Source organism: Pseudophryne corroboree (assembly GCF_028390025.1).
Source record: "Pseudophryne corroboree isolate aPseCor3 chromosome 3 unlocalized genomic scaffold, aPseCor3.hap2 SUPER_3_unloc_49, whole genome shotgun sequence".
Lineage (NCBI taxonomy): Eukaryota > Metazoa > Chordata > Amphibia > Anura > Myobatrachidae > Pseudophryne > Pseudophryne corroboree.
The window spans coordinates 532,820-560,256 of record NW_026967540.1 but is presented as its reverse complement, the minus strand read 5'-3'; the positions used below and the strand labels follow the sequence as shown (position 1 = coordinate 560,256).

The window sequence follows — 27,437 nt, the reverse complement described above, 5'->3', positions numbered from 1 at the left end:
AGTTGCCGCATAGGAGCTGCTATCTAATAATCAATATATTTGGTGCTCATTTAATACATGTAACATTGCATTAGCGCCTGATTTAGCTAGGTAATTATATCTTGCATTTTGTCACCTCACTGACGTGACAGGCTCAGCTGTCAGTCATGTAGCCCCACTGCTCCCACTCTCTCCGTACTCATACATACATGCCTTTCTGGGAGTGTCTCATCCTGGTTGTCAGTGAGACAGTATATCTGGCACAGCTGTGTAATCATGATGTGAGTGTGTGCTGAGTAGTGAGTACTGCTAGCAGCAAGTCTCACAGCTTAACTGCAGTATAGCAGTGTGGTGGGGGTGGGGAGAAGGGGGTTGCTACACCAATGAGTCAAGGAATGGAGTAGTTGTATGGGACTCACACAGCAGGTGGTGAAAGCTTAAAAAGGAGGAGTGGTTGGAAGGGGAAGGATCTGGTAGGTTCAGAAGGGATTAGTGAGGGTAAGGACTCTCAAGGGAAATTGGAGTTGGATCCCACAGGTACCAAACTGGGTAAAGAGCAGTTTTTAGGAAGGAAATAGGCAAGCCAAACCCTATGGTTGACCCTTCTCTGCCTCATGTGGGGTAGATCCTTGGGCTCTCCAGTTCCTGGGGAGGCTGTGAATTCTTCTTGCCCACTACCTGGTGGTTCTGTGGCTATCTCAGGCCACAAACCTCCCAGATGCCTGGCCTCCAGATAAACATGAAATGGTCATGGAGGTGGTCATGGGCTCTGTGGAGTAGGTGGAACAAGCAAAGGAAAGTTGTGACCCTTCTGAAGGGGCAATGGTGGACATTGTGAATGGTGAAGAGAAGATTTTTGTGGGCGAAGAGTTATTCCATATATAGCAGAAGCATGGGTCCTCAGCCTATATGATGTGCCACCATTAATGTGGCTTCTATCTTGTCCGACCAAGCTTGATTTATGGGCTTTGTCATTTTTATAAGCAGGATGAAGGCTGATTTTTTATTTCTGCAGTAGACTAGAATAAGCCAAGACAGTCCCACTTCCATTATACCACCTGAATGTGACGGTCAGTGACCACCGTGCCATCACTTACCTGTATGCTTACACGTAACAGAATGATGGAACACTTACAAGGTTTCTTCACATCTTCTGGGGTCCACTCCGAGATTAGACATTATGGCGTAATTACTCAGATGGGAATATAAAACGGATAACAAAATAAAAGCTTTAATGTAATAATTAGATGCAAACAAAAGCTTTTATTATGAAATACAGGGGAGTATCCGCACCATATAGATGTAACATACAACAAACCACTGCAGATGGAACCCTGGTGATTCTAATGCACATGGTAATGTACAGGGTATATATGGATAGGATCTTGTATCACAAAAAACACTCGACACTCCTGATCAAGATGAGTGTCTGCAACAAGTTAGGCAAACTAGAAGAAGTGAAAACACGTTCCAATGGCCGCCATATTGTCGTGCAGCAATACAGATTGTGCAAACTGGTATTAGACATTCACATTTACACAAAACACAAGATACAAAATAAACAGCAGAAAAAAGACCTAAGCATTTGGGATGTATTATTTAGGAACTAAATAGAGGTAAATTAATGAATAGTGTGAGTAACAGTCATCAGTCTGCTTGTGAAGGTCTCTAGAGTGGAGGCCTCTTGGACTGTGCAAGGCAGTGAGTTCCAGGGTCAGGGCTGCAAAGCTAAAAGTTCAACCCTTAAATGAATGACAGGAGATTCTTGGTACTGCTGGTAACAGTCCTTCATCTGTAGAAGCAAGCAAGCAGGGCAGTAAGGAGGCAGAAGCTGCTTCTAGTACCTTGGACCATGTAATGTTGGGCTGGGAAGGTCAGTTAGCCAATTATGAAATAGATTTGTCATCTTACAGGCAGCCGGTGAAGGGAGTAGAGAATGGGTGTTAGGAGGCAGGAACGGGCTGGTTAGGTAACAGCTTGGCTGCTGCATTCTGTACTAGCTGCAAGCTCTGCAATTCTTTTGCTGGGTGACCCAGGTAGATGGCATTGCAGTAGTCTATGAACTTCTGAGGGAATCAAGTGCTTGATTCTGGCTATGGTCAAACAGATGAAAGAACGAGGATTTGTATGTGGCAGATACATGATGTCTATGTCAGCCACAAACCAGGACAACACAAAGATTCAGCACATGTTCAGTATTTAGCAATTCTGAACACCAAAGCATAAATCCTGATGGTTGGTAAAGCTGTAGTCTTGTCCTTTGTTGGTGAGCTTCTATTATGTTTCACAAAGACGGAGTCACAGCCAACTGGCATCATCCACCCCTGGAGCTCAGCTAGACAACCATTTAGGATTGGTATTAGGTTCTCAGTACATGGAGCAAAAAGCAGGTCATCTGCATAGCAGTGGTAGACCAGGCCATGACATCTGATTATATCACCCAATGGTAGCATGTATATTGCATAAAGCATAGGAGATGAGGTTGGCCCTTGAGGAACATTGCATGACAGTGATAAATATACTCCAGAAGATGTAAATGGTTCCGTAATGGGTAATGTCTAATATGTTCAACAAGACCGGATTTATTTCTCTCACAGCATGAAAATGGCTTCTCACCTGTGAAATCGCTGATGATTAACAAGAACTGATTTCCATGCAAAACATTTCCCACACTCAGAACAGGAGTACGGCTTCTCACCTGTGTGACTTCTCTGATGTGTAACCAGAGCTGGTTTCTGTGTAAAACATTTCCCACACTCAGAACAGGAGTACGGCTTCTCGCCTGTGTGACTTCTCTGATGTGTAACAAGAGCTGATTTCTGTGTAAAACATTTCCCACACTCAGAACAGGAATACGGCTTCTCACCTGTGTGAGTATGCTGATGAATAACAAAATGTGATTTAGATGCAAAACATTTCCCACACTCAGAACAGGAATATGGCTTCTCACCTGTGTGACTTCTCTCATGTTTATCAAGAGCTGATTTCTGTGTAAAACATTTCCCACACTCAGAACATGGAAATGGCTTCTCACCTGTGTGACTTCTCTGATGTAAAACAAGATCTGATTTCCGTGGAAAACATTTCCTACACTCAGAACAGGAATATGGCTTCTCACCTGTGTGACTTCTCTGATGTGTAACAAGAGCTGATTTCTGTGTAAAACATTTCCCACACTCAGAACAGGAAAATGGCCTCTCACCTGTGTGACTTCTTTGATGTGTAACAAGAGCTGATTTCCGTGCAAAACATTTTCTACACTCAGAACAGGAATACGGCTTCTCACCTGTGTGACTTCTCTCATGTTTATCAAGAGCTGATTTCTGTGTAAAACATTTCCCACACTCAGAACATGGAAATAGCTTCTCACCTGTGTGACTTCTCTGATGTGCAACAAGATCTGACTTCCGTGCAAAACCTTTCCTACACTCAGAACAGGAATACGGCTTCTCACCTGTGTGACTTATCTGATGTGTAACAAGAACTGGTTTATATGCAAAACATTTCCCACACTCCGAACAGGAAAACGGCTTCTCACCTGTGTGACTTCTCTGATGTGTAACAAGATTTGAGTTCCATGCAAAACATTTCCCACACTCAGAACAGTAATACGGCTTCTCACCTGTGTGACTTCTCTGATGTGTAACAAGAACTGATTTATGTGCGAAACATTTCCCACACTCAGAACAGGAATACGGCCTCTCACCTGAGTGACTTCTCTGATGTGTAACAAGATGTGATTTATATGTAAAACATTTCCCACACTCAGAACATATCAGTGGCCTCTCACCTGCCTTAGCTGGCTGATTGGTAATACGCTTTGTGTTCTGTGTAAAACATTTGGCATCTATAGAACAGGGAAACACTGTATCTACTCTCAGAGCTGTAACAGATGCACCAATATCAGAGTGATCAGGAGAACATTCCCCAGGATCAGGGGGATCAGCTGATAGAGCTGGATGTATAATTGGGGTAATGGGGATATCTCCTGGAGATTCCTGTCTACTGTCATTATCTTTTATGTCACAATCCGGGGATAACATTAGATGTCCTTCTGAGATGTTCCTGCTTGTGTGTCCATCTGCTGGAAATAAAATACATTATGGAAATATAAAATGAGTAGACAAGACCCAGGGTGTTACAGGATACAATATATAATTCTATAACTGACATTTTTTACTTGTAATCATTGCTTTTATGTTTATTAAAAAACAAAAAAAGCTAGGATTCTTAGACTGGAGCTTGATCAATACTGAACGCTCATGTGGGATTACTAGAGGGGACGTGGACGCTCATGTGGGATTACTAGAGGTGACGTGGATGCTCATGTGGAATTACTAGAGGTGACGTGGACGCTCATGTGGAATTACTAGAGGTGACGTGGACGCTCATGTAGGATTACTAGAGGTGACATGGGCGCTCATGTGTGATTACTAGAGGTGACATGGACGCTCATGTGGGATTACTAGGGGTGACATGGGTGGGATCACAAGAGGTGACATGGGCGCTCATGTGGGATTACTAGAGGTGACATGGACGCTCATGTGGGAGTACTAGAGGTGACATGGACGCTCATGTGGGATTACTAGGGGTGACATGGGTGGGATCACAAGAGGTGACATGGGCGCTCATGTGGGATTACTAGAGGTGACATGGACGCTCATGTGGGATTACTAAAGGTGACATGGACGCTCATGTGGGATTACTAGAGGTGACATGGGCGCTCATGTGGTATTACTAGAGGTGACATAGGCGCTCATGTGGGATTACTAGAGGTGACATGGGCGCTCATGTGGGATTACTAGAGGTGACATGAACGCTAATGTGGGATTACTATAGGTGACATGAATGCTCATGTGGGATTACTAGAAGTGACATGGACGCTCATGTGGGATTACTAGAGGTGACATGGACGCTCATGTAGGATTACTAGAGGTGACATGGACGCTCATGTGGGATTACTAGAAGTGACATGGATGCTCGTGTGGGATTACTAGAGGTGACATGGACGCTCGTGTGGGATTACTAGAAGTAACATGGACGCTCGTGTGGGATTACTAGAGGTGACATGGACACTCGTGTGGGATTACTAGAGGTGACATGGACGATCTTGTGGGATTACTAGAGGTGACATGGACGCTCATGTGGGATTACTAGAGGTGACATGGACGCTCATGTGGGATCACAAGAGGTGACATGGACGCTCATGTGGGATTACTAGAGGTGACATGGATGCTCATGTGGGATTACTAGAGGTGACATGGGTGGGATCACAAGAGGTGACATGGGCGCTCATGTGGGATTACTAGAGGTGACATGGACGCTCATGTGGGATTACTAGAGGTGACATGGACGTTTATGTGGGATTACTAGAGGTGACAAGGACGCTCATGTGGGATTACTAGAGGTGACATGGGTGGGATCACAAGAGGTGACATGGGCGCTCATGTGGGATTACTAGAGGTGACATGGACGCTCATGTGGGAGTACTAGAGGTGACATGGACGCTCATGTGGGATTACTAGAGGTGACATGGACGCTCATGTGGGATTACTAGAGGTGACATGGGCGCTCATGTGGGATTACTAGAGGTGACATGGGCGCTCATGTGGGATTACTAGAGGTGACATGGGCGCTCATGTGGGATTACTAGAGGTGACATGAACGCTAATGTGGGATTACTAGAGGTGACATGAATGCTCATGTGGGATTACTAGAAGTGACATGGATGCTCATGTGGGATTACTAGAGGTGACATGGACGCTCATGTGCGATTACTAGAGGTGACATGGACGCTCGTGTGGGATTACTGGAGGAGACATGGACGCTCATGTGGGATTACTGGAGGAGACATGGACGCTCGTGTGGGATTACTGGAGGAGACATGGACGCTCGTGTGGGATTACTAGAGGTGACATGGTTGCAATAATAAAACAGCAAAGAAGAGAAAGTGCTGCCCTGTTTGTGCACTAATATATAACCTTTATTAAGTACAGTAAAGTATGTAAGATAAATCAGTGATATATAAAACACAAAGGTAAATGTATAAAGGTGAATAAAGTAATAAAAAAACAAGTGTATTTGTTGTTAAACATCGGCATGTATATTATATTGGGTGATAATTGATTCAGTGCTGGTAATCCTGTTCAGTAAGAATATATTGATATATTACACCCATACGAGGATGGGCTAAATGACATATTCAATAATATTGTGGCAGAGTTTCCTCCAGCGGTAATCTCAATGTAACATCATACTGTATGTATAAACACTTAATGGGGGAATTCAGTTCATCGCAAAAACTCCCCATCCAATTAGCCGCAAAAAGTTTTTAGTGCTAATTCTCCATAGGTTTTACTGCAAGTTTTTTATTTTGCGCACAAATGTCTGCGCACTGAGCAGTTGTGCGGTGTTAGGAGGAACTTGTTTCAAAAGGCTTTTTAGAAGTTTCCTACTGTATTGTCTTACTGACCTATAATTTCCTTCTGTAATGTCTTACTGACCTACAGTTCCCTACTGTATTGTCTTACTGACCTATAGTTTCTTACTGTATTGTCTTACTGACCTAATTTCCTACTGTATTGTCTAACTGATCTATAATTTCCTTCTGTATTGTCTTACTGACCTACAGTTTACTACTGTATGTCTTACTGACCTACAGTTTACTACTGTGTTGTATTACTGACCTACAGTTTACTACTGTATTGTCTTACTGACCTACAGTTTCTTACTGTATTGTCTTACTGACCTAGTTTCCTACTGTATTGTCTTACTGACCTATTTCCCTACTGTATTGTCTTACTGACCTATAGTTTTTCTGTATTGTCTTACTGACCTATAATTTCCTTCTGTATTGTCTTACTGACCTATAGTTTCCTACTGTATTGTCTTACTGACCTATAGTTTCTTAATGTATTGTGTTACTGATCTACAGTTTAATACTGTATTGTCTAACTGACCTATTGTTTCTTACTATATTGTCTTACTGACCTATAGTTTCCTTCTGTATTACATAGTAACATAGTATCCAAGGTTGAAAAAAAGACAATTTGTCCATCAAATTTGACCTATTTGTGGTCTCCTGTGCAGTATTAATTCTTTTTCATCCACTAGGGGTCACTGGAGTACTCTTAGGGAAGGTCGATAGCAGGGAGAGACACATTTAAATATTCAAATGTGCAACCTTCCTCCACCATCCATATTCCCAAGTGCCTCAGTGTTTTTTGTGTCTTCGAGTCGGGAGGAGCCGTTCCTGAAGTCTGCAAGGACTTCTATTATTTTTTTTTTTTAAATAAAGTATTTTTATTTCGAAGGAGAGTAGTTTGCATACAGACATTGCATAACAGGAACACATTAAACACGTAATGACATGTCCTCATCGGGGAACAGCATTCACTTTCGACTTATTTTCAAACTATGTCATTTGCTCATAGGCGCATAGGAATGTACAGTTATATATACCATTATTTTGCATTATCCGTACACTCTAGTATTCATGAAATCACATTATACTTTGTTTTGTTTCCCCCCCCTCAAATATAACTCTTACGGACAATCCGTCCGAGTAAAACCCTTTAAAAGAGAAGAAAACAATCAGAAACCAAACACAGAGAACCCCAGAAATAAAAAAATTAAAAAAACAAAGAGACAAAAAACATTATGGGGAAGAGGACGCATTGGGGGATACTAGCACTCTAAATCCTACCCTGTCCAGATGGGCACAGAGCCACTCTCTCATTCACAACCCATTGGGTGAGAAGGAAGCCTATGGCCCTAGAAGATCATAACTTGGCAAATCCAGGACCTGTTAGTAACCCTATCACCATTAAGTTGTAGGGTCTGGGACGGAGTATATGGATTCCAGCCATGGAGACCAAATTCTTTCAAATTTAGCGGAGGCATTGTGTTTCATATAAATGTATCGTTCCTTAAAAACAGTGTCGTTTATTAGTGCCTTAAGAGCGGGGAGTGTAGGGCCCTTAGGGGCCATCCATAGCCTCGCAATGCTCACCTTCGCCATTGCACATATGTTGCGAGCATATAGGCCCTCTGGACCAGACACAAAGTCAGAGCTACCCATTCCCAGGATGCAAAATTGCGGAGTAAGCATGGCCTCGTCCACCCCTGTGTTCCCCAGAATCGATCCGACCCCCGCCCAGAAAGCCCGCAGCACCGGACAATCCCAAATGAGGTGCCAAAAAGTACCTGCAGTCATCCCACACTTAGGGCAGTCACCCACACGACCCGTCCCGAATTTGGCCAGTCTGGCCGGGGTCATATATATTCTATGCAAAAGGAAGTATTGTATCTGTTGATACCTGATGGATTTGGTAACCGTGCACGGAGTTTCCAAAGCAAGGGCCCAGTTCTCTTCATCTATGGGGCCCAGATCCTGCTCCCATTTGACACGGAGACGTGTCAAAGGATCTATATGGAGTTTGGCGAGTAGATAACCATAAGCATGGGAAATCATCTTAACTCGACCCAGCATACTTACAAAGGTCTTAACGGGAAATGGTATAATTTTAGGGGGGGAATTGGCGAATTGGGACTGCAAGGCATGTCTGAGCTGGAGGTATCTAAAAAAATAGGAGTTAGGCAAATTAAACTCATCTTTTAGTTGTTGGAAGGATTTGAGCGTATTATCCGTATAAAGGTGATTTATGGAAATCACTGATTTAGGGGCCCAAACTTCCCTCCCCTCGAGCGCATACAGTTCAGGGAGCCATTTAGAATACCAGAGGGGGGTGTCCGGGTCCAATCCATCAAATTTCAAAAGAATTTTTAGTGCCTGCCACACCTTCATGGCTTGGTATATAAGAGGAGGGAGGAACCGGGCCAAGCTCCCACTCAGCAACACCTGCAGGGGGGATAAGTCGGGGAAGTAGCATTGGACAAATACCCAGTGTAGAGAAGTGACGCCAGTATCCTGTACCCATGCACTAATATGAGACAGCTGAGCGGCAGAGTAGTACATCTGAAAGTTTGGCAAGGCCAGACCTCCGTCGCTGCGCAGCCTGGTGAGAGTGTTCAGTTGTATTCTAGGACGTTTGCTAGCCCATATTAAAGAAGACAGGACACTAGTCAATTTTCTAAAGAAGGATGGAAGAATATATACAGGGGATTGCAGAACCACATATAGAATCTTAGGTAGTATTATCATTTTTACGAGGCTGACCCTGCCAGATACAGTCAATGGAAGCTTACACCAAGTCTTGGATTTACGAGTAATTTGTTGCATGATCGGATCAAGGTTCAAAGGTGTAAAGTCAGAGGGGTCATTGGTTACCTGAATCCCAAGATATTTAAATTTCGCCGTCCAACATAGCGGTAGGGAGATTTTAGGAGCAGCAGGGTGGGGGGGCAATCACAGGCATAATAGAGGACTTAGACCAGTTAATATGAAGGCCTGAATATACACCGAACTCCTCAATCAATTGCAACACTGTAGGCATAGACCTGGTGTAATCCTGCAGAAACAACAGCATGTCGTCAGCGTAAAGGGCAATCCTATCCTCACGAGGGCCGGTATGAATGCCCACCACGCCTGGGTGGGACCTTATTAGACAGGCCAAGGGTTCGATGGCCAGGGCAAACAAGGTTGGGGACAGAGGACATCCCTGCCTGGTCCCGCGAAATAGGCGGAACGAGGGAGAGATATAGCCATTCACTGAGATTCTGGCAGTCGGGTGCTGATAAAGCAATTTAATCCATTTTATAAAATTAGGCCCGAAACCCATAGCTGTCATGACCTCCCATAGATAGGACCACTCGATACAGTCAAATGCCTTGGCGGCATCCAGTGAGACCACTACCGAGTCAGAGGGGAAGTCATATGGGATTTGTAAGATGGTATATAATCTACGTAGGTTAATAGAAGTGGACATCCCTGGCATAAAGCCGGTCTGGTCAGAGTGGATAATGGAAGTAATTACGGTGTTGAGTCGAACTGCTAAAATCTTTGCCAGGATCTTAGCGTCAGTGGGAATCAATGATATCGGTCTATAGGATTCTGGGGATCTAGGGTCTTTTCCGGGCTTCGGGATCACTATAATAATCGCCTCCGCCATAGAGGGGGGAAGTTGATCATTAACAAAAATATCAGAATACAGGGCGTGAAGCCTAGGACCGAAGAAATCAATGTGGGTCTTGTATCTGAGGGGATGCCGTCATAGCCCGGTGCCTTGCCGCTGGGAGACAAGCCAATAGCCGCCGTTACCTCTTCCAGAGTTAAGGGTGCCTCCAGCATCTCAGAGGCCTCCGGGGGGAGTGAGGGTAGGGGAATATTACTTAAATAAGCGGAGAGGTCTGATGTCGAGTCTACCAGTTGTGAACTGTAGACCTCAGCATAGTAGGAGCGGAATAGCTGCGCAATTTCCGGCGTGGTGTTCACAAGGGAGCCATCGCTACCGGTCATCTGAGCAATTGTAGAACCTGGGCGGTCACTGTGCACCAATCGAGCCAACAGGCCACCTGGCCTATCGCCCTGCATGTAAATATTAGTAGCCTGAAATAGAAGCGAGCGCGAGTTTTTATCAGACAGATGAGCCACCCATGCCGACTGGGCCGCCAGCCAGCGTACCTTCAGCGCAGGGGTGCCATCCACCAAGTATCTAGATTCCAAATCCCTGGCGTCACTCTCAAGGGCTCGCTCTCTCTCCCTGCAGGACATTTTGAGGGCAGAAATACGTCTAATATACGTTCCCCTTAGGAATGCCTTAAATGAATCCCAAACCACTGTTCCGGGGGCCGAGCCTACATTGTCAGTAAAGTATCCCTCCCACTGAGTCACCTGGTCAGAGCAGTCACCTATTTGCAGCAGCCAGGAAGGATGCAGTTTCCAATAAGATTGACCCCTCTGGCTCACCATAGCGAGAGTCAACACCATAGGGGAGTGATCAGATATACCCCGGGCCTCGTATTGGACGTCAACCACCCTAGCGAGAAGAACGGGGGAGAGTAGGGTCAGATCGATCCTGGAGAACGAACCATGCGTGCCAGAGAAGCATGAAAACTGTCTAGTCGTAGGGTGCCGAGCTCTCCACACATCCACCCACTGCAAATTATTCAGAAAATCAGCAAATTTAGTAGGACTAGAGCGGACCCCAGCAGCCTGCGGAGAGCGCCATCTGTCTAAAGCTAAATTCATGACATTGTTAAAGTCACCCAAGCAGATTACCGGGGTGTCCGGAGAGGAGGCTATGAATGAAGCGGCCTGCTGTAGTACATCGTACGAGAATGGGGGGGGGATATAAACCGCCAGTATGTAGTAGGGTTGGGAACTTAGTCTACATTCAAGGAACACAAATCGACCGTATTTGTCAGTCTTGACCGATACCAGCTCAAATTGGACCGATTTCTTTATCAGGATTGACACACCCCTGGAGGAAGAGGAGTGAGAAGCGTGATAGGCCCAGCCCACCCAGGGTCTTCTAAGTGACAGTAACCTATTCCCCTCCAAGTGAGTCTCGCAGAGACATGCAACATCCGGGCCATATTTCCGAAGTGTAGTTAATACTAAGGAACGCTTTATCTTATTATTTAAACCTCGAACATTCCATGTCAGAAATTTCAAATTAGCCATAGATCTGGTAATATTCTATGTAGTAACCTAAAGATACAGTCCAGCGAATATTCCTGGAAATTGTTAGTGAGGGTAATAACAGTGCTATACTACTCAATCCCTGATTCTTAATCGACAGTATCCAATGCATCAGACATACTTCCCACATCAAAATGAATGTACTCCAAAACAAATTTAAGCATGAGAAAAATAACAAACTATAGAAAGAAAAAAACTTGTGTAAGGCACAGCAACAAGCTGTTCGCTGAACTCTCCCCCCCCTCCCCGTATACCACCCCTAACTTCGGCATACTTAAATCCCAAACTATCGTTTCTATCTCTCAAGGGCTAAATACTAAACAAAACCCTTAACCAAAGTCAAGCGATCAAGAGAAAGAAAAGAAAAGTCCTGAGCCACCAACGCCAAGGGGGGGCTCCCTGGACAATGGGTAGATGCCTCTGGTGGTCCCAACCGATCATTAGACAGTGCAGGGCCTCAATCCGGGGCCATCTGGCGCGCTCCCGGAGCATATCTGTCCAGCCATTGGGCCGCCTCTCTAGGGGAATTGAAGAATTTGGTTTCCCCGTCCGCTACCACCCGGAGTCGGGAGGGGAATAGCATAGAGTAGGAGACGTTCAGGTCTCTGAGGCGCCTCTTGATAGGCATAAACTGGGCTCGATCCTTCTGGACTTCCGCGGCAAAATCAGGAAAAGCAGACACGGTAACCCCGTTTCTGGTAAGGGGGCCTTTTGTGCGTCCCAACCGGAGGACCGAGTCACGGTCCTTATAATGCAGAAATTTGGCGATGAAGGTGCGCGGAGGGGCGCCAGGAGGTAGAGGACGAGATGGTATCCGGTGTGCACGCTCCACCGTAAACTGTGCCGTGAAGGATTCAGCGCCGTACAGTTCCTTAAGCCATGACTCCAGGAAGACCTCAGGCTGGGAGCCCTCCTCCTTCTCCGGCAGGCCCACAAATCGCACATTATTTCTACGCAGCCGACCCTCCATGTCTAGTAATTTGGATTGAAGGGATGTTACTTGCTGGGTTACCGTGGAAATAGATTGTTTCATAGGACCGCACATATCCTCCAGATTCGAGACACGGGTTTCTGCCTCTCCCACTCTCTCTCGTATGCGCTGGACGTCCTGCCGAAGCAGTGAGAGATCACACTGCACTTTCTCCATCTTATCTGAAAGACGCTGTTCCGATCCAGCTATTGCCTCCAGCACTTGTTGAAGAGATGGAGCTGCGGGTGTGTTAGGGGATTCAGCAGCTGTTGCAGGTGGGGAGTAGGAGTGGGACGGAGAGGCCCCCTGCGAAGCGGCCTGCGAGGCCCGTTGGTTTAGTGGGTTAGGTTGTCTGGCAAATTTCTCCAGCTTCGCCGCAGCCGTGCGCTGGCCGTCCCGAACCATGACGGACAATAGGTAGTAACAGACACTCCGGTATAATCTCAGGTCAAAAGCGTAGAAGGAGACTTCAGCAATGAGTGAATTTTAGGGTTGTAATAAGCAGAAACACATCCGCAGCTGGTCTCCAAAGTAGTAGGCAAATGTAAAAGAAAGTACTGGCAGCGTCCCAGAATATAGGTGAGAGCAGGAGCGATGCAGTTATTTAGTATGTAAAATAAGACAGCAACTGAAGTCAAAGTGTAATTTGATCCCAGGAGGTAGAAGTCACTCACCAGTTACATATCAGTCAGCCTTTAAGTGAGAGTGTTCCCTCTATGACTGGAAGCAGCAGTCCAGAGCAGTGGGGCCGGGAATCTCCAAAATTGAGGCCGGGGATCCGGAGGAGGTGTAGGCCGCAAATCCGGAAGTATGTCTCCTCGGCCGTACAGACCCCGGGGAGAGCGGGGAAATCGCCTGCCGGTGCCCTGCAGCGTAGGGAAGAAAAGCAGGGTATTCAGGCACACCAAAGGGGCCAGGATATTACAGGAGGATGTTTAATCCAGGGAGCTCCCGGGATCTGCTTCCTACTCCTGTGCTGCCGTGGCCACGCCCCCCTTCTATTTTTATTTTTAACTATTTCCTTCCAGTCCCTTCCCAGCTTATCTTAATTAGCGTGGGTCCGGGACTGTGTGTGCTGCTATTGTCAAAGTCAGAAAAATGTCTCAATGCACGTTGCCATATTTGCACCGCACACTGGTCCGTGCTGCGCATGCGTACGCTCTCCCGTGGAAGCGCATACCCGCAATAGCGTGCACTCGCACGCGCAGTATGCGCATTTACGGTAGAGTTTATGTGATCGTAGCGTGCGACTCATTAGTTACAAATGTTCACAATTAATGTAGTTTATAGATCATGATCCCTTTGATAGTTTCTGTAAGTTTGGTTAAAGTACAATGTCCCAGAGCTGAGGAATCCCTCTTTGCATCGTACGAAGGGTCTAACAGGAATCATACTGCAGTGTTTGGTACCCATCGGAAGAGTATTTAATTAGCAATATTCCGGTGTTGGTTTGGAGCGTATTAATCGCTCGTGCGAATAGTTATGGACATAAGAAGTTTATGTCCATTTCTATGATTTACACATACTCAGGTATGCGGCGGGAAACCCAGTTTCCCACCCACCTGAGCTGTTGGAAATCGTCACAGCCCACCTGTATGAACCACCCTATGACCTTTTGTTATGATGCAGGGCCGAATTCCTTCGGCCAATGGACAATGGGATTGTAGGACCAGGAGATTGCATTGTGTGTGGAGCATAAATAGGCAGGCCGACCACATCCAGCTCTCACTCTCTCATCAACGGTTATCTGCTGATAATCGGGAGCTGGATATCGAGGCGCTGGCGATCATACCCTTTGTGCGTAAGTTCTCTCCATAATCATTGTCTTTCTGCGAGCCAATCTCTCTCTCTCTCTCTCTCTATCTCTCTCTCTCCTCTTTTCTCTTAAATACCTTATAGTATTATAGTATTGTATTGTATTTCATTTAGGTCAGCGTAGTATTGTCTTATTGTATTTATTGTTTAGTTCTGTGGTTAGGAGGTCTCTGTTATATTGTAGCGTATCATATGTACTGTTATCCCCTTTTACAAATATATTAGATATAATACAGTTAATAGGCTTTGGAAACCTAAACCAGTATCAGTGTATTTACTATAGTGTTAAGTGTTCACTTGAGCGTCGGTGACGCTCAATCAGCTTTGTAGTTAGTCAGGTTACACAAGGTTGCATTTACACCCTGTACTCACATTAAGGTATTCTGTGTGTTTCATCGGTATAAGGTTTAACATAAAGGTATAGTGTTGTGAGCGTCTGCATCGCTGGTGACCTCCTCGTGGTCTCTAGCGTACGCTACGTTACAGCGAATCTTTCCCCTAGACATAACCAATAACGTGTCCTGTGATCCCTGGGCCGTGAGCGAACGTGACGCCTGAGCGTCTCGCCTACGGCTGAGCGATCGTTACGCAACTAGCGTACCATTACGGTACTTCTTAAGTAAACAGCGTACAGTGTTCTTAGCTTCATAAAGGGTTGTTTATACGACAAAGGAATTTAGCATTGTCAATTGCGGGCTCGTCCGGTCCTTTTCACATCTGCACTAGGTAGATCAGCAGACATTATCCCCCAGCAAAAGGGTGGGAGGTTGTCTCGCAGTTGCTGACGGGATAAGCATACATATAGATTGGTAAATGCTCAATTAGCTTAGTGATATCATTCAGGTGCTTGAAAGGAAGGGGTATTTCTGAGCAAGAAAAAAAGCAATTGTTTCCCCAGCACACTGAATGGATAACAGTAACCAGATATAAATCCCACATGATAATAGAATTCAGAGATCTTCGTTACACATATTTGCGCAAATGTGTGGTTAAGCCCCAAAGCCGCATCAAGGCCTCTCTGTATATTTGGGGTCCCTAGCGCTATATCTAGGTGCAGGGTGTGGCACCCCAAAACACCAGAATGAGCCAGAAAGCACAGCGTGACATACCAGTGTAAAAAACTATAGTGTTAATAAATTAGTATTTAGGAAGCCGAAGCTATAGAGGGGGTGATACAAACATGAAATGTAATTAAAATAGAGAAATAGTGTTAGAAAATTAATAAGTGAAAAGTGTTAATAGAATGTAAAGGTATGCCACACTAAAGCCATCCAGCTCAGCCAGTCCAGAGGCACCACACCTCACACCTCCATTACCCCAATCTGGGTCTAATATTAACCAGCAAGGAGTCACATGATAATGGCTCCTTACTAAAATATGTCTAAGCTAAGAGCTACTTACCTTGGAGCAACCCCATAATGCTCCATGTGGCATGTCAGGGCCTGCACCTCCTCCTAATGCAGAAACCTCTCTGCCTCTCACAACATACATATAGATTGGTAAATGCTCAATTAGCTTAGTGATATCATTCAGGTGCTTGAAAGGAAGGGGTATTTCTGAGCAAGAAAAAAAGCAATTGTTTCCCCAGCACACTGAATGGATAACAGTAACCAGATATAAATCCCACATGATAATAGAATTCAGAGATCTTCGTTACACATATTTGCGCAAATGTGTGGTTAAGCCCCAAAGCCGCATCAAGGCCTCTCTGTATATTTGGGGTCCCTAGCGCTATATCTAGGTGCAGGGTGTGGCACCCCAAAACACCAGAATGAGCCAGAAAGCACAGCGTGACATACCAGTGTAAAAAACTATAGTGTTAATAAATTAGTATTTAGGAAGCCGAAGCTATAGAGGGGGTGATACAAACATGAAATGTAATTAAAATAGAGAAATAGTGTTAGAAAATTAATAAGTGAAAAGTGTTAATAGAATGTAAAGGTATGCCACACTAAAGCCATCCAGCTCAGCCAGTCCAGAGGCACCACACCTCACACCTCCATTACCCCAATCTGGGTCTAATATTAACCAGCAAGGAGTCACATGATAATGGCTCCTTACTAAAATATGTCTAAGCTAAGAGCTACTTACCTTGGAGCAACCCCATAATGCTCCATGTGGCATGTCAGGGCCTGCACCTCCTCCTAATGCAGAAACCTCTCTGCCTCTCACAACATACATATAGATTGGTAAATGCTCAATTAGCTTAGTGATATCATTCAGGTGCTTGAAAGGAAGGGGTATTTCTGAGCAAGAAAAAAAGCAATTGTTTCCCCAGCACACTGAATGGATAACAGTAACCAGATATAAATCCCACATGATAATAGAATTCAGAGATCTTCGTTACACATATTTGCGCAAATGTGTGGTTAAGCCCCAAAGCCGCATCAAGGCCTCTCTGTATATTTGGGGTCCCTAGCGCTATATCTAGGTGCAGGGTGTGGCACCCCAAAACACCAGAATGAGCCAGAAAGCACAGCGTGACATACCAGTGTAAAAAACTATAGTGTTAATAAATTAGTATTTAGGAAGCCGAAGCTATAGAGGGGGTGATACAAACATGAAATGTAATTAAAATAGAGAAATAGTGTTAGAAAATTAATAAGTGAAAAGTGTTAATAGAATGTAAAGGTATGCCACACTAAAGCCATCCAGCTCAGCCAGTCCAGAGGCACCACACCTCACACCTCCATTACCCCAATCTGGGTCTAATATTAACCAGCAAGGAGTCACATGATAATGGCTCCTTACTAAAATATGTCTAAGCTAAGAGCTACTTACCTTGGAGCAACCCCATAATGCTCCATGTGGCATGTCAGGGCCTGCACCTCCTCCTAATGCAGAAACCTCTCTGCCTCTCACAACATACATATAGATTGGTAAATGCTCAATTAGCTTAGTGATATCATTCAGGTGCTTGAAAGGAAGGGGTATTTCTGAGCAAGAAAAAAAGCAATTGTTTCCCCAGCACACTGAATGGATAACAGTAACCAGATATAAATCCCACATGATAATAGAATTCAGAGATCTTCGTTACACATATTTGCGCAAATGTGTGGTTAAGCCCCAAAGCCGCATCAAGGCCTCTCTGTATATTTGGGGTCCCTAGCGCTATATCTAGGTGCAGGGTGTGGCACCCCAAAACACCAGAATGAGCCAGAAAGCACAGCGTGACATACCAGTGTAAAAAACTATAGTGTTAATAAATTAGTATTTAGGAAGCCGAAGCTATAGAGGGGGTGATACAAACATGAAATGTAATTAAAATAGAGAAATAGTGTTAGAAAATTAATAAGTGAAAAGTGTTAATAGAATGTAAAGGTATGCCACACTAAAGCCATCCAGCTCAGCCAGTCCAGAGGCACCACACCTCACACCTCCATTACCCCAATCTGGGTCTAATATTAACCAGCAAGGAGTCACATGATAATGGCTCCTTACTAAAATATGTCTAAGCTAAGAGCTACTTACCTTGGAGCAACCCCATAATGCTCCATGTGGCATGTCAGGGCCTGCACCTCCTCCTAATGCAGAAACCTCTCTGCCTCTCACAACATACATATAGATTGGTAAATGCTCAATTAGCTTAGTGATATCATTCAGGTGCTTGAAAGGAAGGGGTATTTCTGAGCAAGAAAAAAAGCAATTGTTTCCCCAGCACACTGAATGGATAACAGTAACCAGATATAAATCCCACATGATAATAGAATTCAGAGATCTTCGTTACACATATTTGCGCAAATGTGTGGTTAAGCCCCAAAGCCGCATCAAGGCCTCTCTGTATATTTGGGGTCCCTAGCGCTATATCTAGGTGCAGGGTGTGGCACCCCAAAACACCAGAATGAGCCAGAAAGCACAGCGTGACATACCAGTGTAAAAAACTATAGTGTTAATAAATTAGTATTTAGGAAGCCGAAGCTATAGAGGGGGTGATACAAACATGAAATGTAATTAAAATAGAGAAATAGTGTTAGAAAATTAATAAGTGAAAAGTGTTAATAGAATGTAAAGGTATGCCACACTAAAGCCATCCAGCTCAGCCAGTCCAGAGGCACCACACCTCACACCTCCATTACCCCAATCTGGGTCTAATATTAACCAGCAAGGAGTCACATGATAATGGCTCCTTACTAAAATATGTCTAAGCTAAGAGCTACTTACCTTGGAGCAACCCCATAATGCTCCATGTGGCATGTCAGGGCCTGCACCTCCTCCTAATGCAGAAACCTCTCTGCCTCTCACAACATACATATAGATTGGTAAATGCTCAATTAGCTTAGTGATATCATTCAGGTGCTTGAAAGGAAGGGGTATTTCTGAGCAAGAAAAAAAGCAATTGTTTCCCCAGCACACTGAATGGATAACAGTAACCAGATATAAATCCCACATGATAATAGAATTCAGAGATCTTCGTTACACATATTTGCGCAAATGTGTGGTTAAGCCCCAAAGCCGCATCAAGGCCTCTCTGTATATTTGGGGTCCCTAGCGCTATATCTAGGTGCAGGGTGTGGCACCCCAAAACACCAGAATGAGCCAGAAAGCACAGCGTGACATACCAGTGTAAAAAACTATAGTGTTAATAAATTAGTATTTAGGAAGCCGAAGCTATAGAGGGGGTGATACAAACATGAAATGTAATTAAAATAGAGAAATAGTGTTAGAAAATTAATAAGTGAAAAGTGTTAATAGAATGTAAAGGTATGCCACACTAAAGCCATCCAGCTCAGCCAGTCCAGAGGCACCACACCTCACACCTCCATTACCCCAATCTGGGTCTAATATTAACCAGCAAGGAGTCACATGATAATGGCTCCTTACTAAAATATGTCTAAGCTAAGAGCTACTTACCTTGGAGCAACCCCATAATGCTCCATGTGGCATGTCAGGGCCTGCACCTCCTCCTAATGCAGAAACCTCTCTGCCTCTCACAACATACATATAGATTGGTAAATGCTCAATTAGCTTAGTGATATCATTCAGGTGCTTGAAAGGAAGGGGTATTTCTGAGCAAGAAAAAAAGCAATTGTTTCCCCAGCACACTGAATGGATAACAGTAACCAGATATAAATCCCACATGATAATAGAATTCAGAGATCTTCGTTACACATATTTGCGCAAATGTGTGGTTAAGCCCCAAAGCCGCATCAAGGCCTCTCTGTATATTTGGGGTCCCTAGCGCTATATCTAGGTGCAGGGTGTGGCACCCCAAAACACCAGAATGAGCCAGAAAGCACAGCGTGACATACCAGTGTAAAAAACTATAGTGTTAATAAATTAGTATTTAGGAAGCCGAAGCTATAGAGGGGGTGATACAAACATGAAATGATAAGCGTCTGCTTCGCTTAGATAAAGAGTGCTGAAGGAACCCGGTAACCGGAAGTAAGAACAAAACGCTTGTGTCTTTTTAAAACTGTTTATTTTTCTTTTGTCTTGCGTACGCATACATACCTGCATTTCTTTTCACTTGTGTATTTCATTTTTTCGTATATCACTATTCCTGTTTGCCAAATTTTATAGTTGATAGAAAGTGCTAAAAAGAGATTTGCTGTTATTTAATAGTAGAGGTGATAGTTAAAGTATAGAACAAACACACGGTTTGTCTGAGATACAAGGCAGTCAGTGTGGATTGCGGTAGATGATCAGGGATCATTTACATTGATAAAAATATATTGTGTTACGGTGGATCCTTTGCATTGCGTACACGTGTCGCTAACAAAGACTAGCGTACGCAATCCAAAGGCAGACGCACGCAGCGTTCATTACGCAACGTAGCGTCCGGTTACGCTCACGTAGCTCAAGTCACGAAAAAGTTGAATTAGCGCAAAGCGATAATTAGCGCAAGGCGATAATTAACGCACAGCGGTAGATAACGCGAAGCGGTAAATAACGCAAATCTGTTTTTAGAAAATCTGAAATTTAGTTTAACAGATCCTGCTCCTAATTGGTAACACTCTTGGCCTGAAGACAATTTCTGCGCAGAAATAGATATAGAAACAAAGTGTACATGTGTTGAGTGAGTGTGTTTTGTATACAAAAGTTTATATAACTTTAAGGTGGAACCAAAAGGAAAGCCGGGTACTCGTCAAGGGACATACGTGTAAGTGACATATACGGTGGCCAGGGAGGCATCCCTGGTTAAATAATATTTGAGCATTAGAGTATAGCGGACCATAAGGTAAAGGTAACAAGACCAGGAGGTCATAAGGTAACAAGACCAGGAGGTCATAAGGTAAAAAGGTCCGCTATAAAAGTCCAGTGGCACAACGCCTGGGGTGTTGGTGCAGAACCCATATAGGCCATAAGCTCTTGCTGAAGGAATCGCGGCCGGAAACATCGATTCCATTGATCTTTCAGTACATGACAAGTAGTGCTCGTGTACTGAACGATTGGACCGCACGTAATTGTGTGCAGTAGTTAGTGATCTGACCTAATACCATTAGAGTAAAGTGGTCACAAACGCTATTTGTACATTCTGACGTGATTTGTGTAATTTTTTATTTTTGGAAGGGAAGTTCGCTGGTCACTCAGGAACTATCTAACAACCCCACCTTTACTGGAAAGAGTAAGTGTCCTGCGGGTAACCCTCATATGTTCCAGTAAACTGAAGGTTCCATAGGGGCCCTGTATCGAGTACGCCAGCACCACGTCGGTGTGATCAGGTCGTATTGGTCGAGGTGGGCGAGTGAGTGGGGTACTCGGTAAACCGCCACCGCCGGCCTACTGTGGAGTAATTTGGTTGTCTGAAAAGGCTTGCTGAAAACCTTGATACAGAGATCCAAGGAGGACTAAGCAACACCTGCAGACTATGGGGGCCAGTTGCTCAGGTAGGGGGCGATCAACCCTGGTTCAGGTTGATTCTGTGAACCGACCAGTTGGGTCGGCACGATATGTAATGTGTGAAAAATATGGAATTCACACCGAATCTTTATGTGATGAATGGGAGAGAATGACTGTACAAGACAGGGACAAATTCCCAAGAATAGGTAGCTTCAGTCCAGAAGTGTTACAAAATTTAAGGAGGAGGATATGTCTCGTAAAATCAGCAAAGAGACGAATTCAGCATCATGATTATTTACAGTTATGGCACCAGGAAGGTGAGATACAGAGAGGTTTGGCTCTGGCGGCAGGATCTGGGGCAGTCAGGAAGTTGATTGCCACAGCTCCTCCCCCACCATACATTGCAGGAGAAAAGTTGATTGCGGAGAGAAACGCACTGGGTTGTAAAACACAAACTCTTAGTAACACTGTAAATGTTAATGATGTTAACCAAATAACTCATGCAAGTATTAACCCGTGCAAGATGTACCCTGTTTTGAACCTTCCTCAGGAGTGTGATCAAGAAGACGATTCAGCAACAATTTCAGCTCTCTCTCTTGCAGCCACCATAGCAGAGACCACAGTAGGCACAGCGACACCCACGAGATTAGTGAAAGCCCCTAGCGGAGGGATAGGTGAGGTCGTGTCAACGGGTAAGTACGGCACCATGCACTACACTGAAACAATTGTACCACAACAAGCTGTAGAATCTACACAGGAAGAGGCTGTTAGAATTGCTCCTGTAAGGGTAATAGCAGTCCCCAATGGAAAAACAGATGTCTCTGGAGCCACTCCCATAAGGAACATTGCCATGTACACTCCATTTTCCAGAATGGAATTAAGAACAATAGTGTCCGAATTTCCTGACCCCAGGAAGGATTTAGTTGCTAGCCAAAAATACATCAGGGATTTAGGTAACACGGTAGAACCCAACAACAAGGATTGGCAGATACTGCTAAGAGCTTGTTTACCTTCCAATGTTGATGCAACTCAGTTTTTAGCTGATTGTGCATTGGATAAAGATGTACCGCTTACAGACGTGTACAACAAGGATAATGTAAAAAGGATAAATTTACAGCTAAAAGAGTATTTCCCAGCCGTTGTTAAATGGAATAAAATATTTTCCATTAAGCAAAAGGAGTCCGAAACGGCAACAGAATATTTTCACCGGGCACTATTAGAAATGGCAAAGTACACTGGTATAGAAGACATTAAGACCAACCCAAACCATCGAGAAGTAGCAGTATCTGTACTGATGGATGGTTTGAAAGAAACATTAAAAGCTAGGGTACAGACCACGCAGCCATGTTGGCGAGGTCTGTCAGTGTCCGGCTTGAGAGAGGCTGCTATTGATCACGACAGAAATATCACTAGGCACAGGGAGTCGCAAAGTGATAAGTTGATGTCCGTAAGTATACAGGCGCTGACCACAAGGCAGCCTGCGTATGTACCACCGAATCCTGTGGGTAAGGCAAGTGTAATAACATGTTTTTCTTGTAACAGACCGGGACACTTTGCACGAGAATGTAGAACAAAGAATGTACAAAGATCTTTTCAACCCCCTAGACAACAACACAACACACGACATTGGGAGCAGGGTCCACAGAGGCGGAGTTTTGAGCCACATACAGGGGAAACAAAAAGATATCCCCCAAACAGAGACTGGCATGCCTCTGGTAGCTCCCAGCTAACTCCCTCACAAGTAGTTGCTGCCAGCGGGATTCAGGGAGGTCAGCATACCCAATAGGGGTGTGGCCATACCTGTAATCTGCAGCCAGTTAAGTTGATTGCTAGTCTTGGAAACGAACCAGAAATTGCAATCAATGTAGCTGGTAAAACTTTAAACTTTCTTGTAGACACAGGGGCGGCCAAGTCAGTGATAAATTCGACAGTGGGCATGAGAACCACTGGTAGGACAATTCCAGCCATGGGAGTAACAGGAGTAGTCCAGCACTACCCTGTTAGCAAACCAGCCGAGATTACAATAGGGCCTTTGCATACCAAGCATTCCTTTTTGCTGGCTGCATCTGCACCAACTAATCTCCTGGGAAGAGACTTACTATGTAAAATGGGTTGCGTCATTTATTGTACTCCTGAAGGTGTATTCTTGGACATCCCTGAGAATCACGCTCAGGAAGCACGAGACATGTTAGACTCCCCATCAAAATTAATGTCACACACCATTATGACAAATAGGAACCCATCCCAGGTAGAAGAGATGACATCTCAGATACCAGAGTCACTTTGGACAAAAGATGGACAGGACACTGGATTAATGGCAAACGTAGCTCCAGTAGTGGTACAAGTAAAAGATGGTAGGATAGCTCCAAAAATCCCACAGTATCCTCTGAAGCCAGAGGTGGAGTTAGGAGTTTTTCCCGTAATAGAGCGCTTGCTACAACAGGGCATTCTAGTAAGAACGTCCAGCACCGCAAATAGTCCCATCTTCCCTGTTAAAAAGAGTGGGGGGGAGGGGTTACAGGCTAGTGCAGGATCTAAGGGGGATTAACAAAATAGTTGAGAGTCAGTTCCCCGTAGTGCCTAATCCAGCTGTCATCCTAATGCAAATTCCTCCCACTGCCAAATTTTTCACTGTTATTGACCTCTGCTCCGCTTTCTTTTCGGTACCTCTGCACCCTGACAGCCAATATTTGTTTGCATTCACATACAGAGGAGTCCAATACACGTGGACTCGGTTACCCCAAGGTTTCATAGATAGTCCAAGTATATTTTCTCAGGCTTTGCATGATTGTTTACAGTCTTTCCAACCAGACAGTGGATCAGTATTGATACAGTATGTGGACGATTTATTACTGTGTTCAGATTCACTGGAGGCATCCCTGAAGGATACGAAACAGCTCCTGTTTCATCTTTCAGACACAGGTCACAAGGTTTCCAAAGACAAGTTGCAATTATGCCAGACTAAGGTAAAATATTTGGGACACTGTCTAACACAAGGACTGAGACACCTGACCACTGATAGAATCCAAGCCATTAGAGACATGACACTGCCACAAACCCAGCAACAGATCAGAACGTTTTTAGGAATGTGTGGGTATTGCCGTAATTGGATCCCAGGGTTTTCCATATTGGCACTACCTTTGCAGGAAATGGTCTCCTCAAACAAACCTGATCGGATTTCGCATACAGACGAATCTGAAACAGCATTTGAGAGACTCAAACAGTGCCTAACGCAGGCACCAGCACTAGGTATGCCAGACTATGGGAAACCCTTTGAACTATACGGAACAGAAAGTGCTGGGTGCGCAGCAGGTGTACTAACACAAAAACACGGTGATGCCAGCAGGCCAGTTGCATACTACAGCGCTCAGCTAGATACGGTAGCGCGGTCCCTCCCCACATGCTTGCGTAGCGTTGCAGCGATAGCATTGCTAGTGACAAAAAGCGAAGATGTCGTGCTAGGCCACAACCTCACAATCCATACACCGCATGCGGTATCTGCCTTATTGAATTCTGCCCAAACCAGACACGTCTCATCAGCAAGGTTTACGAGATGGGAATTGGCATTAATGGCCCCCGTAAACATCACCATAAGGAGATGCAGTGCATTAAACCCTGCAACATTTCTCCCAGGTGTGCCTGGACAGGCACAAAGGGTGGGAGGTGAGAGTGATGGGGAAGGAGGATTTAATGCAAAGGAAGATACACATGATTGTATGGAATATTTGACCCAAAATTTTACCGCAAGGCCTGACATCAGTGACAATCCACTAGAAGATGCAGAACTCACGTTCTACACGGACGGTAGTTGTCACAGACAGTCAGACTCGGGAGACTTGTGTACTGGATACGCAGTCGTAGATGACCAAGACACCATAGAAGCGGAACCACTAGGCCCACCTCACTCAGCCCAGGTTGCTGAACTGGTCGCCCTAACCAGAGCATGTGAATTGGCTAAGGGAAAGTCAGCCAATATCTACACCGATTCCAGATACGCGTTCGGGGTAGTCCATGATTTCGGAGCCCTATGGCGGCTCAGAAATTTCATGACGGCAGCTGGCACACCGATAGCGCATGCAGCTCATATAAAAAGGCTTCTAACAGCGATACAGGAACCCGACAGAGTGGCTGTTATCAAATGTAAAGCACATACATATAGCCAAGACCCAGTATCCCTTGGTAACAGCCGAGCAGACGAAGCTCCAAAGCTTGCAGCTGCTACCCCCATACGGACAGACACCACACAACTGATGGTATTTAATACTATCAACACACGAAAGTTGTGTGAAATGCAGAATTTGTGTTCCACTCAGGAGAGAGCAGTCTGGAAGGCAAAGGGATATGGCCAGGAGTCCTCAGGGCTCTGGACGGATGGACATGGTAAACCAGTGGCCCCCAGGGCATACCTTCCGTGTCTGGCTGAAGCAGCTCACGGGCTGACTCATCTAGGCAAGGAGGGGATGTGCAAATTGGTAAGAGCATACTGGTGCGCCCCAGGATTCTCCTCTCATGCTAGTAAAAGAGCAATGTCATGCCTTACCTGTCTGAGAAAGAATATTGGAAAGGCAATACCTACAGAACCATCCCATATCCCACCTGCCGGCGGCCCTTTCCAAGTAATACAAATTGACTTCATTCAATTGCCCCCATGTAGAAATTTAAAGTATGTACTTGTCTGTATAGATGTTTTCTCAAATTGGGTCGAAGCTTTTCCAGCAGCCACAAATACCGCTATGTTTACAGCTAAGAAAATTGTGCAGGAATTTGTATGTAGATATGGTATCCCTAGAATCATTGAAAGCGATAGGGGTACCCATTTTACAGGTGATGTCTTCCAAGGAATGTGTAAGTTGATGGGAATTGATAGCAAGCTGCACACTCCGTACCGTCCACAGGCGAGTGCGAAGGTCGAAAGAGTGAACAGCACTATTAAAAATAAATTGAGTAAAGTAATGGCAGAGACAGGATTGACGTGGCCAGAAGCTTTACCCATTGTTTTGTATAGCATCAGAACCACTCCCAGATCCCCTCTTAATCTGTCCCCTTTTGAAATCTTGTTTGGTCGACAACCGCATGTCATGATTAACCCTCAGGATGATTTGAAATGTAACAATGAAGTAACTGTAGAGTACTTGATTAACATGAGTAAACAGTTGAGGAATCAAAATGATAATCTGAAGTTGGTGATTCCTGATTTACCAGATAGTAATTGTCATGACATTGAACCTGGGGATTATGTAATGATACGAAATTTTCTACGCTCAGGTTGTCTTATTGATAGATGGGAAGGACCATACCAGGTCTTATTGACTAGCACCACAGCATTGAAGGTTGCTGAGAGAGAGACTTGGGTCCATTCATCCCACTGCAAGAAGGTTGCTGATCCAGAGAAGCCCCGTGATAAGGAACAGACGGTAGAGGTTGTATCACTGGAGTGTCTGTTCCAGGAGGACTGAGGCGGCACCTGAGCCTTGAAGACCGGAAGCAGTTGTCGACTCCCCTCTCCCTTTTATTGTTTTTCTCCACTTCCCATCCCCTCTCCCTTAAAATTTCTGTTTCCCCCTTCTCAATCTTCTCCATTTCCTCCTCAAAGATGGACTTGCCCAAAGAGACTGTGATCCGGATTTTGATGTTGACCATGATGTTGACCAGAGCAGTCTATTCCGGCGAGAGTACCATAGAGGTCGAGAGAGGTTCTGGAATGGGTTCCGATTATGATGATGGAGGCGTAGTTTTCCAAGATCAACCAATCCAACAAGCAAAGGCGAGTATCAGAAAACGATCCGATAGAAGAAATTGTGATGGATTGTTAGCTGAGGAAAATTGTATCTGTAGGCTCTGTGATAATCTGGTTGAAGATGGATGCATAAAGAAATGCCAATCTAGTTTTAATATCCATATAGACCGGCATCCATTGAGTGACTATCACTCCTTAGTGGGTAGCGTGTTAAACCAAACAGATTGTTGGGTATGCTCTCAAGTACCTCAGGGTCACAGTAAATCAGGGCTAGTACCATTTCCTTTAACGTTAGGGGAGGTACTTGAGCTAAGTGGTGGGAGACCGGTGGACCGGAGGTTTAACATCTCCAGCCCTCCTAGTTTGAAGCTCCACCAATACCATGTGGATAGGTCCCTCATATGTTTTAACATCTCCAATCCCAGAAAACCGGGAAATTGGGAAGTGTCATGGAGCAACCTTACCATGACCTTTTCACACAGAGCAGATAGAATGCCTACAGATACAGAGCTCGTACGCCACATAGCCAGTAGAGGAAAATCTTTCCGGTATCG

The 27,437-nt window shown here is 44.7% G+C and overlaps 1 protein-coding gene across 1 annotated transcript in view; it reads right to left on the bottom strand.

Moving 5' to 3' along the window:
* Positions 1-27,437, bottom strand: part of LOC134984310 (uncharacterized) — a 280,342-nt gene that overhangs the window by 228,319 nt on the left and 24,586 nt on the right. Inside the window, exon 6 of the mRNA XM_063949923.1 lies at positions 2,597-4,063. Within this exon, the coding sequence (XP_063805993.1) occupies positions 2,597-4,063 (1,467 nt within the window). The remainder of the gene's footprint in view (positions 1-2,596; positions 4,064-27,437) is intronic.